Consider the following 12,879-nt stretch of genomic DNA (forward strand, 5'->3'; position numbering starts at 1 on the left):
AAAATCCAATAGATAGATGGGTGTAATACACATATACTTTGGGCCAGATGTGCCCCTCAAACCCGATACATGAACCTTGGATTTGTCTGAAAACACCCGACATAGTGTTCCTTAATTGTTAGTTTCTGCCCTTCCTTCCAAGAAGAGGCACAGCTGTCAGAGCAGCTTACGAAATGACAGTATATGGAAGGTAGTCAGGCTCTTAAGATGCCTCCACCCACTCCAAATGTCAAGCGGCCACAAGGGAGGTTGGAATTAGACTCTGATTTAGAACCACAGGCAAAGTTGCTGGGATTGAGGCATGGGTAAAATCAGCTGTTAACTGGATATACACACTGCGGACAATGACTTCCAGAGAGTAAAGGGCCAGGATGAAGAAAGGTCGCCAAGAAGTCCATGCAGAGCTGTCTGGAGAGACCTGGGTGGGCGTGTTCAAGTGCTACATAGGGAAGAGTTTATGTCTCACATGAAGTTCATGCCAACCTTGGAGACCAGATATTAAAGGAAAGTTCTGTGGGGACTTCCTTGGTGGCACAGTGGATAAGAATCCGCCCGCCTATGCAGGGACACAGGTTCGATACCTGGTCTGGGAAGATTCCTTGTGCCTTGGAGCAACTAAGCCCACGCACCACAAGTACTGAGCCTGCGCCCTAGAGCACTCGAGCTGTAACTACTGAGCCTGCACCCTAGAGCCCTCGAGCTGCAACTACTGAGCCTGCGCCCTAGAGCTTCTGCTCGACAACAAGAGACGCCACGGCCATGGGAAGCCCATGCAACACAACTAGAGAAAAGCCCCTGCGGCGACAAAGACTCAGCACAGCCCAAAAAAACAAAGCTTTTAGGACCAAAACAGAAGGGAGACAGAACAGAGGCTGGTCTCGTCTAAGCAACACTTTAATATAAATCTGCACTTCTTGTCTTGATCCTTGTAACTTCCTAAATGTTTGCCAATTTTATTAACTCTTGTTCACTCCCACCTCCTGCCACATAATTGCCCAGAATATATTCCATCAAGGAAAAGGAGCCTGTATAACATCCGTTTTGAAGCCAAAAGGACTTGAATTTCGCCGGACCTCTGTATCCCTATTTGTAAAATAGGGCGGTTGGACTACATTCTGGTCTCCAGGGAGAACTGAGTCCCCTCCACTTCTTACCCATCCGTATCGCCTTGACCAGGAGGAGGAATGTGAACTGAAAATCCACCACCTTGGATGTGCTAGACCCTTATGAAAACAGGGCTTCCCCTTTCCAGTCATAGTTTAAACAGTGGCAGCAGATAGAAAAAGAACAAGAAAGCAAGCTGGACCTCTGATTCTCACAACAAGTTAAAAAAGAACTGCCCTAGCATGTAAATGGGCACAGAGGCATCCCTGTCTAGACTGAGTGCCCACATGGTTCCCGATAAATAATCTCATAGGTTAAAAGATTAAAAGACGAGTGTGCGCGCTGGAGATTGGGAGCTGAGCTAAGTTCAGTGAGAAAACAAGCCTGGAGTTTTCTGCTGGAAGAAAGGCAACATCTTAATACATGTAAGATATAACACATAAACCCAACCCAACCACATAAACCATGTAACACATAAATCTAACCTTTTTTTGCAGTAACTTTTGCTTTTCCCGGAATTCTTCAATCTTCCTGGCTTCTTCTCTGAGAGTCTGGGCAAGGTGAATGTGACTTTGTGCCACATTGTCTACTTCTGCAAAAAGAATTAAAAAAAAAAAAACCCTACATGTCTGAATTCAAATCAAAGAAACCATATAAAAAGTTAAAATACAGACAGAATTCTTGGGCACGCGGTAAAGTTAACCTGCTTCACTTGGTCACCAACATTTATTAAGCCCCTCCACATACCCAGCATTGCCCTGACCACTACAACCAAGCCAGCAAACCTTTAGTTTAGCTTTCCACCACTAGCTGCACTAACCTAGTGTGTACCCAAGGCAGGGGAGAAGCTCATGGAGCTTGCATGCTAGCGCACATTACTAAACCCACTGCAATTTCAAATTCAATCCTATTTCTCAGTACATGACTCTAAGGTTCTTCCCATCTCTAACATCTCATGAGCCTGTAAGAAATTTCTCTCTGGATAGAATGATTATTGGTATTTCCCCCTTTATTTTCTGAGACCTTTGTAAAGAGCATGACTTACCTTTCTAATAAAAAAACTGAAATTTTTATTTTTCTTGTTCCAAGGATACAAATTATAGATGGCATTAAAGATAGAAAGATTAACAGATATGACCTAAGAAAAAATTTTAAACTTGTGTGTGTCAAAATAATTTAGAATAAGGTTAGAAGAGACATAAAAAACTAGAAAAAAAATTGCAATTTACACAACAGAGTAAATAGCTATATTAAAAGAACTTCAAATCAAAATAAATATATATATTCCAGGGTTTTAAAATGGTTAAAGAGCATGAAATTTTTAAAAAGATTGGCAAAAATGGCCCAGTTAACATTTGAAAACATATTCAGCCTTAAAACCACTGAAAAAAAAACACAAAATTTTTAAAATTCAGAAATATATCACTTTTTATCCTTCAGTTTGGAAAAAAAGTGTTAAAGTTCGAACATTCTTGGTATTGGCAAGCGCGGAAAAAAAAACAGTACTGTGGGTGGGGGGAAATTTACCACTTTTCAAGAAACAATGTGGCATTTTGTAGAATAAAAAATGTTAATATAAGAATGAGGCAGATCTATATGAAATGAAATGGAAAGATATCTAGCACCACTCAACTAGCTACAGAAACATGTTAAGCACATAGTGTGCCATGTTAAAGTCCTTAGCTTGGAGGCATTAAGAACAGAAAATTTAGACTCTGAGTCACAGGCCCAGGGAATGCTAGAAATGGACAGGACCCCCTGAAGACCAGTGCCAGGGCCTCACCCTGGATTCCCAGTGTGAGAACCACTGCCTGAAATGAGTCAGACGCACATCATGAAGTGCGGGTGTAGACAGTTCTCCAACTCATTCCAACTCTGAAGGGCTATTTATCACCAAGTTGCTCTATTTTTTTTTAAAACCAGTATGAGCTGTTCAAGTTAAAACGCAGCTGTGATGACAAACACAGAGCTCACCAAGGACAGCAAATGCATTTTTAAGGAATCACTTACGCTGCTTGAAGACTTCAAGGGCTCGCTTCAGGGTGCTAAAAAAAAATAAAAGCACATGTGTAGCTTCAGTTCTGAAAATTGGCTGTACAACCTTACTATAATGCCACTGCATGTTTCTCCCAGCCCACATCTTAACTGATAGACTGTGATCTGATCTTTGCCCATGAGCTTGAGAAGACAACAAAAGATCAATGCTTCTTCAGTCCAGTTTCCTCTCTATTGCCCCCCAGTCCCAGGCCCAAGCATCATAAATGCTTTACTGTTCATCTGGGGGGAGCCAGATGCCAAAATTCTTTATGCTTCATTGTCCCCAAGGATGATATAGGAGTTATGATCCATTTCTCATAAGGATACAAAATATTCTTTAAAGTATGATAATTAGAAATATGGATGTTGTTTTTGTTGTTCAGTTGCTAAGTCATGTCCGACTCTTTGCAACCCCATGGGCTGCAGCACGCCAGGCTTCCCTGTCTTTCTCTGTCTTCCAGAGTTTGCTCAGATTCACATCCATTGAGCTGGTGAAGCTATCTAACCATCTCATCCTCTGTTGCCCTCTTCTCCATTTGCTTCAGTCTTTCCCAGCACTAGGGTCTTTGCCAACGAGTTGGCTCTTTGCATCAGGTGGCCAAAGTATTGGAGTTTCAGCATCAGTCCTTCCAATGAATATTCAGGGTTGATTTCCTTTAGGATTGACTGGTTTGATCTCCTTGCAGTCCAAGGGACTCTCAAGAGTCTTCTCCAGCATCACAGTTTGAAAGCATCAATTCTTCAGCATTCTTTATGGTCCAGCTCTCACATCCATACGTGACTACTGGAAAAACCATAGCTTTGACTAGAAAGACCTTTGTCGGCAAAGTGATGTCTCTGCTTTTAAATACAGTGTCTCAGTTTGTAATAGCTTTCCTTCCAAGGAGCAAGCATCTTTTAAGTTCATGGCCTTTATTTCATCCACGGTGAAATAAAATCTGTCACTGCTTCCACTTTTTCCCCTTCTATTTGCCATGAAATAATGGGACCAGATGCCATGATCTTAGTTTTTTGAATGTTGAGTTTTAAGCCAGTTTTTCCACTCTCCTCTTTCACTCTCATCAAGAGGCCCTTTAATTCCTCTTCACTTTCTGGCATAGTGTCATCTGCATGTCTGAGGCTGCTGATATTTCTCCCAGTAATCTTGATTCCAGCTTGTGATTCATCCAGCCCCAAATATGGATAAAAGCCAATAAAAGAGGGATTCAAACTATGATTCCCAACCACTTCCTTTTTCGTCCATTCTTCAGTCCTCATATGCTTATCGCACATAAACTACGGGCCGGGCATGCTGTCAGATGTTGGTGATTCAGTGGTGCAAGACAGACATGGCCATAGACTTCAGAGTCTCAACGGAAGAGACAGTCGTGAACACAGTGTTCTATCACAGAAGAACGAACTACCACAGATTCAGCAGCTTAAAACAAGACACATTTCTTACTTCACAGTTTCTGTGGGGAAGACCATGACTCATTGTTCATACCTTCTCTCAGTCTCCTCCCTTCTCTCCCGCATAACCCACGGCTCCTCCTCCCTTATAGCTCCGCTTGCCCGTGGTTTTAGTTCTTCCCGTCCTACACTTCCTTAACAAGCTTCCTTTTGAGGTGAAGTGGCTCTCGGGTTTCTCTTGCTCATCGCCACCCTCACGAATGCAGACCTCCCTGGGATCACTCCAGCCACTCAAGAAGAAATGGGACTAAGTGAAGTCATGGTCCCAGCCCCTAAGCCACAACAGCGTAGGATCATGGATTGTATTCTACACATATACATGTAGGTAGCAAGTTCTGCTATTTTACAAACTAAAAAGCCTTGTATCTTTCAGCTGGCCTCTTCTTTTTTTTTTTTTTTTTTTCCCCTTCTTTTTAACTACACCTCATTTTTCCCATTCTGTTTATTTATCCTCAAACAAAAAGTCCTTATGTCTCCCTGCCTTTTCTCATATAAACATTCCCAATTATTACCAACACATCAAGCAGAAAAACATTAACTGCACAGTCTCTGTACACTTTCCCTGCCTTATGATACAATTTCTCAAGGAAAATGCACTAGAAAGTGTCCATATCTAAACAAACGCACAACTGGTCCAGGTAAGATGCATGAGCCTCACTCAAGAGCAGATTTATGACCGGAATTGGTGAGAGAGAAAGCTGGTCTTGGCCTCAGATAGAACTGGAAGTCTTTCCCCACAATGAGCTGTGGAGCTGGAAAGTGACAGAGATGAAGTCTGTTCAGAGTCTAAAATTTTTCCCCCACCCTAAGTGACTGGTTAAAAGGCCACTAAAAGAGCAGCCCAAACTCTCTTTAGTTTCTCATCAGCTTTGTTGTCCCACAACATCACTTCATTGCTGCTCCCGCGTTTACTTGGTGACGACAATCCGAGGATTGAATGTGAACCTTGGGGATGGTGTTCTCACAATGTCCCTGCCCCCTCCTCCCAGGTGTTCTCCTTAACTGCGGGAAGAGAAAATATCCTGCCACTCTTACAAACACTCTGGCCTTAAACCCTAAAAGGGACCACCAGAAGCTACGAAGTCTCTCAAAGTGGTCAATGAGGTGGAAAAAATCCTACCTAGGCCCTGAACAAGCAAAGTCATGCACGTTCATTGAGGGCATCTTCCTAAAGAGCATCCTGGAGGTCACAAAACCAGAAGTACCTGAACAGCCTTTCACTTCAACCTTGGAATCATAGTCCTCAGGTCTCATATCCTATTCACGTTCCTCTCTGAGAAATTCTTAGAAGAAAAACTGACGAGCTTTTTTCACAGAAGAGATTAGTGCTAGAGTCTCTTGAAAAGTTTACCAAGTGATAAATCAAACATGCAAGAATATAAGAAATACCACTTTACATCAGACTTATTCTGCTAAATATGTTTTCCAAGCAATACTATGTGAGAGAACATGGCTATTTTCCCTCACATCACCTAAAAACTTTTTGGATATCTTTCCAAATGACTTATGCTTTCTTTATGATAAACAAGGCTTTAGATCCACTGACCCACTAATCTTCCTTGAAACTACAGAAACTGTCCTTCAATGACAATGAAACTTACCCAACCCTAATACTATGTAGGTCTGACATGTGAATATAGAAATGTTTTACATATTCAAAAACATGAAGCTAAATCATGCAAGAAACAAATAATCCTTAACATTTAAAACAAATAAGCTTAACTGTATATGAAACTGCTTACATAATCACACAGAGAAAATAGTATTTTAAGTGACCTTAGAAAACAATATTCTTAGTGGTATACAAGGTCAAGAGGAACTGCAAGAGGAACTGCGAAAAGCACGGCAAAGAAATGTTTCATTCAGAAGTTTCGTTGTTAGTAGCTGTATTAATATCATTTTGAAACATTTTGATATATATTGTCATAGAAAGCCAATAATTATGCTAACATTGTCAGGAACCAAGATTTTCTATATAAGAGGAAATAAATATAAATAAGTTTTGAATTATAAATTAAATTGGAATTAGACACATCAATATGAACTCAAGCTTCTAAAATCTGTCCCCTGGGACGTCCCCACTAATCCAGCCGTTAAGAATATGTCTTGCAGTGCAGGGGTCATGGGTTCAACCCCTGGTTGGGGAACGAAGATCCCACATACCAGGGAGCAACTAAGTCATGCAGCACAACTAGGGAGTCTGCTGGCTGCAACTAAAACCCAAGATGGCAAAATAAATAAATAAACAAAATAAAATCTGTCCCCTGAAAGAGCCTAGAAACGGTGACATCTCTGTGACAATGACCGACGCCAGAACTCAGAGTTTCACCAATAAATATGGCTAATTACTAGGAAAACTTGGAGAAATCCTTAGTAAAATCTAGTTGACTCCAGATTTAAATTCATAAAAAATTACATTAAGAAAATATGATGAGTATGAATAATTGTTAAATTTAAGTGATGGATTCGCAGCCATTCGTTATGTTTGCTTTTTACTTTTCAGTGTGTTTTTACATTTAAAACATCAGAAATATAAATTATATAATCAACAAATAAATTCTCCATGTACTAATGTCCTATGTCTGAGGGTAACATGTATTTTAAGGCCTGCAGCGTGCGCAGTCGCTCAGTTAGGTCCGACTCTTTGTGACCCCATGGACTGTAGCTCGCCAGGCTTCTCTGTCCATGGGATTCTCCAGGCACGAATACTGGAGTGGGTTGCCCTTTCCTTCTCCAGGGGATCTTCCTGACCCAGGGATCGAACCAGAGTCTCCTGCATGGGCAGGCAGATTCTTTATCACTGAGCCACAAATGCAACGGCCCCTTTTTAAGCCTTATGTAACTATTACTACTTTAAATATCTCCCAGTGTTTTCCTCCTCCTCAGTAATCCAGTACTTTGCAATCTGGGATGAGTGGGTGTGCGGGTGTCGGTGTATGTGTCTTAGGATCAAGAGAAGAGAAAGGGAAGGGCAATGTCTTGTCTGCCTCCAACTATTGCTTCTGAGAGGACACAGACCTCAGGGCAGGTTTGCTGCTGTCTACAGCACAAAGCAGTGCTCACAACAGCGTGAGGTACGATTTCATCTGCAGAGATCTGCAAAGGTCTGCCTAAACTATTTCCCCCAAGTCTCCCTCCGTATGCTACCTTACGGAAGGAATCTAGAAATTTCCATGTGCATAGGACTGGCTACATAATTTGCGAGGCCCACTGCAAAACAAAAATGTGCCATTCTTTGTTTATAAATCACTAAGAATTTCAAATAGTGACAGCAAAGAGTAAGAATCCTCCTGATAATGAAGGAAATGCAAGAGATATGGGTTCAATCCCTGAGTCGGGAGGATCCCCTGGAGAAGAAAAGGGCTACCTACTCCAGTATTCTTGCCTGGAGAATCCCACGGACAGAGGAGCCTGGCAGGCTACAGTCCGTGGGGTTGCACAGAATCAGACATGACTGGTGATGGAGCACATATCAGCACAAAGAGTATGAAACCAGTGCTGAAGCTGATCTGCATTTGCGATCCCATATGACTGCTCAAGTCAGCCTTGCACATGAGGGACTGTGTTCCCAAAGTAGGCACCATGTCTGGACATCTCTGTATCCTCAAGAGTGTTCAATGAATGATGGAAGAATGAATAATCCAGGTACAGAATCCTCACATCAATGGTGAGAACTATGAAATGATGCAAAGACAGTCTCTCGTAACTATTACAAACTATGTGTTTCAAATAACGTATACACATATACAAATACATATATAAAACAATAATACACTCTACTGAATTTCTAGCATAAAATTATGTATTCAGTTCAATTCAGTTCAGTCGCTCAGTCATGTCCAACTCTTTGCGACCCCATGAATAGCAGTACACCAGGCCTCCCTGTCCATCACCAACTCCTGGAGTTCACTCTGACTCACGTCCATCGAGTCAGTGATGCCATCTAGCCATCTCATCCTCTGTCGTCCCCTTCTCCTCCTGCCCACAATCCCTCCCAGCATCAGAGTCTTTTCCAGTGAGTCAACTCTTCACATGAGGTGGCCAAAGTACTGGAGTTTCAGCTTTAGCATCATTCTTCCAAAGAAACCCCAGGGCTGATCTCCTTCAGAATGGACTGGTTGGATCTCCTTGCAGTTCAAGGGACTCTCAAGAGTCTTCTCCAACACCACAGTTCAAAAGCATCAATTCTTCGGCGCCCAGCCTTCTTCACAGTCCAACTTTCACATCCATACATGACCACAGGAAAAACCATAGTCTTGACTAGACGGACCTTAGCCGGCAAAGTAATGTCACTGCTTTTGAATATGCTGTCTAGGTTGGTCATAACTTTTCTTCCAAGGAGTAAGCATCTTTTAATTTCATGGCTGCAGTCACCATCTGCAGTGATTTTGGAGCCCCAAAAGATAAAGTCTGACACTGTTTCCACTGTTTCCCCATCTATTTCCCATGAAGTGATGGGACCGGATGCCATGATCTTCGTTTTCTGAATGTGGAGCTTCAAGCCAGCTTTTTCACTCTCCTCTTTCACTTTCATCAAGAGGCTTTTTAGTTCCTCTTCACTTTCTGCAAGAAGGGTGGTGTCATCTGCATATCTGAGGTTATTGATATTTCTCCTGGCAATCTTGATTCCAGCTTGTGTTTCTTCCAGTCCAACGTTTCTCATGATGTACTCTGCATAGAAGTTAAATAAGCAGGGTGACAATATACAGACTTGACGTACTCCTTTTCCTATTTGAAACCAGTCTGTTGTTCCACGTCCAGTTCTAACTGTTGCTTCCTGACCTGCATACAGATTTCTCAAGAGGCAGGTCAGGTGGTCTGTATTCCCATCTCTTTCAGAATTTTCCACAGTTTATTATAAAAAGTATACACAGAAAAGGACTTCAAGGAAAACTTAGAAAATATTAGTAATGAGTTATGGCTTCATAGTTCATTTTAGATTTCCTTCTGTATTTCTATTTTTCACAACTAGAAATAAGAAAAAAAGTAAACATTTTTTTCACCCAACACATTTCACCCTACTGGCCAGGTCTGTCTGATGAAGTGACGGGGCTCCTGAGTGGTATCAGACAACCTGGAAACCAGAAAGAAACGTGGCACCTACTTGGTCTCAGACTGTCCACATGGCTTCTTCCTAGCGAGGCTGAGCAGATCTTTGCCATATCTCTCTTCAATTGATGCCCTAAGGAAAACAGGAGAGAGAGTTCTGAGTCCTTCTCAGGGCTGATTCTTATTTATGACACATGGCACCTCCCTTGAAGGCAAAATTGCATCTTTAACACAGAAGTTCACAATTCTCTAAAATGTGAAACTCCTACTACAGAACCAGGAAGAATTGTAAAAGACCAGTGACCTCCATCTCTATGGTGTTCTTCTCCAGCAAAAAGTCTATAGCATGAATAATTAAGGCCAAACCAAGTACAGTCCCTTGACCAGCACAGATTACTACATTACAGACTAATTTTCAAAACTCTGATCCAAAAAGATATATGTGTGTGTATATATATATATATGTTTATAGTCTACACAAATCTATACAGATATGAAATGTATACATTTTAATTGGAGTAAAAGATATTTCCGTCAAATGCTGCACTCCTTAGGCCTACCCCTCCCATCTTCTCTATGAGTATCCTTTTACCAACCTAAGAGGTCTCCTGCATTGCAGGCAGATTCTTTACTGCCTGAGCCACCAGGGAAGCCCCATAGGGTTCTCCTTTTTATTGTCTCCATAGTTCTGCTTTTTCCAGAAGGTCATGTAGTTGGAATCACATGGTATGTAGCTTTTTCAGACTGACTTCTTTTACCTAGCAATATGCTTTTAAGATTCTCTCACGTCCTTCTGTGGCTGGATAGCCCATTTCTTCTTATTGATGAATGATATTCCATTGTAAGAGTGTACTACAGTTTATTTGTTCACCTATTGAAGGACATCTTATGTTGTGAAAATTGCTCAATCGTGTGCATCTCTTTGTGGCCACACGGGCCCTGGAAGGGGTCTGCCTTCCTGCAACAAATGGCGACTCTGGTGGGACTCTTCTTTGCTGAGACTGACATCCTGACCACTCGATGTACTCAGGGGCCAGCTTGCCTGCCAATGGACCAAACCCAGCGGCCGCTACTGGGACCCTTTTGTCCCTGGTCTCCTCGTGACGTGGACAACTGGCTAGAGTGCCCCGACCGGTAAGGAACAAGAGACTTTATTGACCCCTCTCCCCTTCCCTCTCTCTTTCCTCTCCTTAACCCTTCCTATTGTTCCGTGTTTTTCTAGTCCCCTGGTCCTGGACGCAGGAATCTGGTCGAAGGGCCCTCAGCCTGAGCTGAGGATTGGAGACTGATCACCTCCTCTTGGCAGAGAACTCGAATTCTGGTTCTGGCCTGGTCTGATTTCTGGTAGGGTCGAGTTCCAGTCCTCCCTTCTCTGGAGGCCCAGGGTCAAGTCCCATAACGCCTGGGTATCTGTAGGTGGCAAGAGACGTCTGTAAGGCCACCCCTTTCAACCCCCTCCTCCCACCTCCTCCCCTTTCTTCTTTCAACCTGGCTTCCTTTCTCTTGAAATCTTTGATGTTAGTACTCGGATCTGAAGTTCTGTGTCTCTATAGGAGGTTTTCTGAGAGACTGTATTCTTGTATTTAAGGGCTTCCCTGGTGGTGCGGAGGTTAAAGCGTCTGCCTACAATGTGGGAGACCTGGGTTCAATCCCTGGGTCGGGAAGATCCCCTGGAGAAGGAAATGGCAACCCACTCCAGTATTCTTGCCTGGAGAATCCCATGGATGGAGGAGCTTGGTGGGCTACAGTCCACGGGTTGCAAAGAGTCAGACACGACTGAGCGACTTCACTTTCACTATGTGTGAAAGTTGCTCAGTCGTGTCCACCTCTTTGTGGCCACAAGAGCTATACAGTCCACGGAATTCTCTAGGCTAGAATACTAGAGTAGGTAGCCTTCCCCTTCTCCAGGGGATCTTCCCAACCCAGGAATCAAACCCAGGTCTCCCGCATTGTGGGCAGATTCTTTACCAGCTGAGCCACAAGGGAAGCCCTTAGAGTTCTCTGTTCATGGTCAATTCAAGTATGTAGCTAAACTGTACCAAGGAGATGAGAACTTCACAATAGAAACCCTGCAGTCACATGTCTCACATTGTTGCTTGGTGTGGTATTATGAGTCTGTCTAAAGCACAAAATATCCCCTTTCCCCCTTTCCTGCTCCCCACGGCCTCTGTCACCATTTCCACTTTGGTCCCAGCCCCAGTTTTATCTAAATCCCACTATCAAGTTATGGACCTTTAGGTTCATATATCCCAGTTAAAAAAAATTTTTTTAAGTATAATATGCATACATTCTCATGGCATAAGATTCAAACAACACAAAGTCTTATGAAATAAAACACAAACGCCTCCCTTCACGCTCTCCCCCAACCCCACACCCCTGCCCAGGAGGAGCCACTGCTGAGACTGCTATGTATCCTCCCAGTCCTTTCTCTGCATTTCCATAGCCATCTCTCACTAACACACAGCTTTCATAGTTACATAGCTGAGGTCACTCTATTACTTGCTGTTCTGTTTTCACCTAGTAATAGATCGGTCACATAGATCTTTCTTTATCAGTACACACCAACTACCGTGTTCATAATTAGGCGTTTCCCACAGTTCAAGGTCACCCTAATTGCTTTGCTTTTCACTACTGCCAAGAAGAGTTAAATGAACATCCTCAGGCAGATATTCACGGGCATCTCTGAGAATGTTTCTCTAGCTAAGCTAGGACTTCTGAGAACGTGGATTTACTAGATCAGAAGAATATATCTTTTTTTTTTTTACATTATATTTTCTTTTCTTTATTTTTTTTTCTTTGTAAAAATTTTAGTGAAGTACAACTGATTTACAAAGTTGTTAATTTGTGCTGTACAGCAGTGACTCAATTATACATATATAAATTCTTATTCTTTTCCACTATGGTCTTGCCACAAGATGTTAAGAATATATCTTTTAAATGCTGGAAAACAGTGTTGAACTGCTCTCCAAAAGAGCCTTCTCAATTTATATTTTCACCAAAAGTGTGCAAGCACTCCATTCCCAAAAACCCTCCCCAACACTGTATATTATCAGTCATCACTAGTCTTTAGTCAGAGAGGTTTAAAAAAAAGTTCTCATTTAAATTTACTTTTCCTTGATTTCAGTGATTATGCATTTTATATATTTATTTCTATATGTTATTTTATGAGTTACATGGGCATATCACCCCAATTTTTTAACTGAACATTTTACTTTTTTCCTATTATTTTGTAGTTCTTCA

General features: G+C 42.1%; 1 protein-coding gene across 2 annotated transcripts in view; it reads right to left on the minus strand.

Annotated features, from left to right (window-relative positions):
• PSTPIP2 (proline-serine-threonine phosphatase interacting protein 2) overlaps positions 1 to 12,879 on the minus strand; it is a 96,114-nt gene that overhangs the window by 28,493 nt on the left and 54,742 nt on the right. The window contains exons 3-5 of one of the 2 annotated variants that reach the window (XM_042239661.2): positions 9,695 to 9,772; positions 3,115 to 3,149; positions 1,590 to 1,696 (exon numbers count right to left, since the gene is read on the minus strand). In XM_042239661.2, coding sequence (XP_042095595.1) covers positions 1,590 to 1,696; positions 3,115 to 3,149; positions 9,695 to 9,772 — 220 coding nt within the window. The remainder of the gene's footprint in view (positions 1 to 1,589; positions 1,697 to 3,114; positions 3,150 to 9,694; positions 9,773 to 12,879) is intronic. The other variant, XM_042239662.2, reaches the window with a different exon arrangement.

The sequence above is a fragment of the Ovis aries genome, chromosome 23, assembly GCF_016772045.2.
Source record: "Ovis aries strain OAR_USU_Benz2616 breed Rambouillet chromosome 23, ARS-UI_Ramb_v3.0, whole genome shotgun sequence".
Lineage (NCBI taxonomy): Eukaryota > Metazoa > Chordata > Mammalia > Artiodactyla > Bovidae > Ovis > Ovis aries.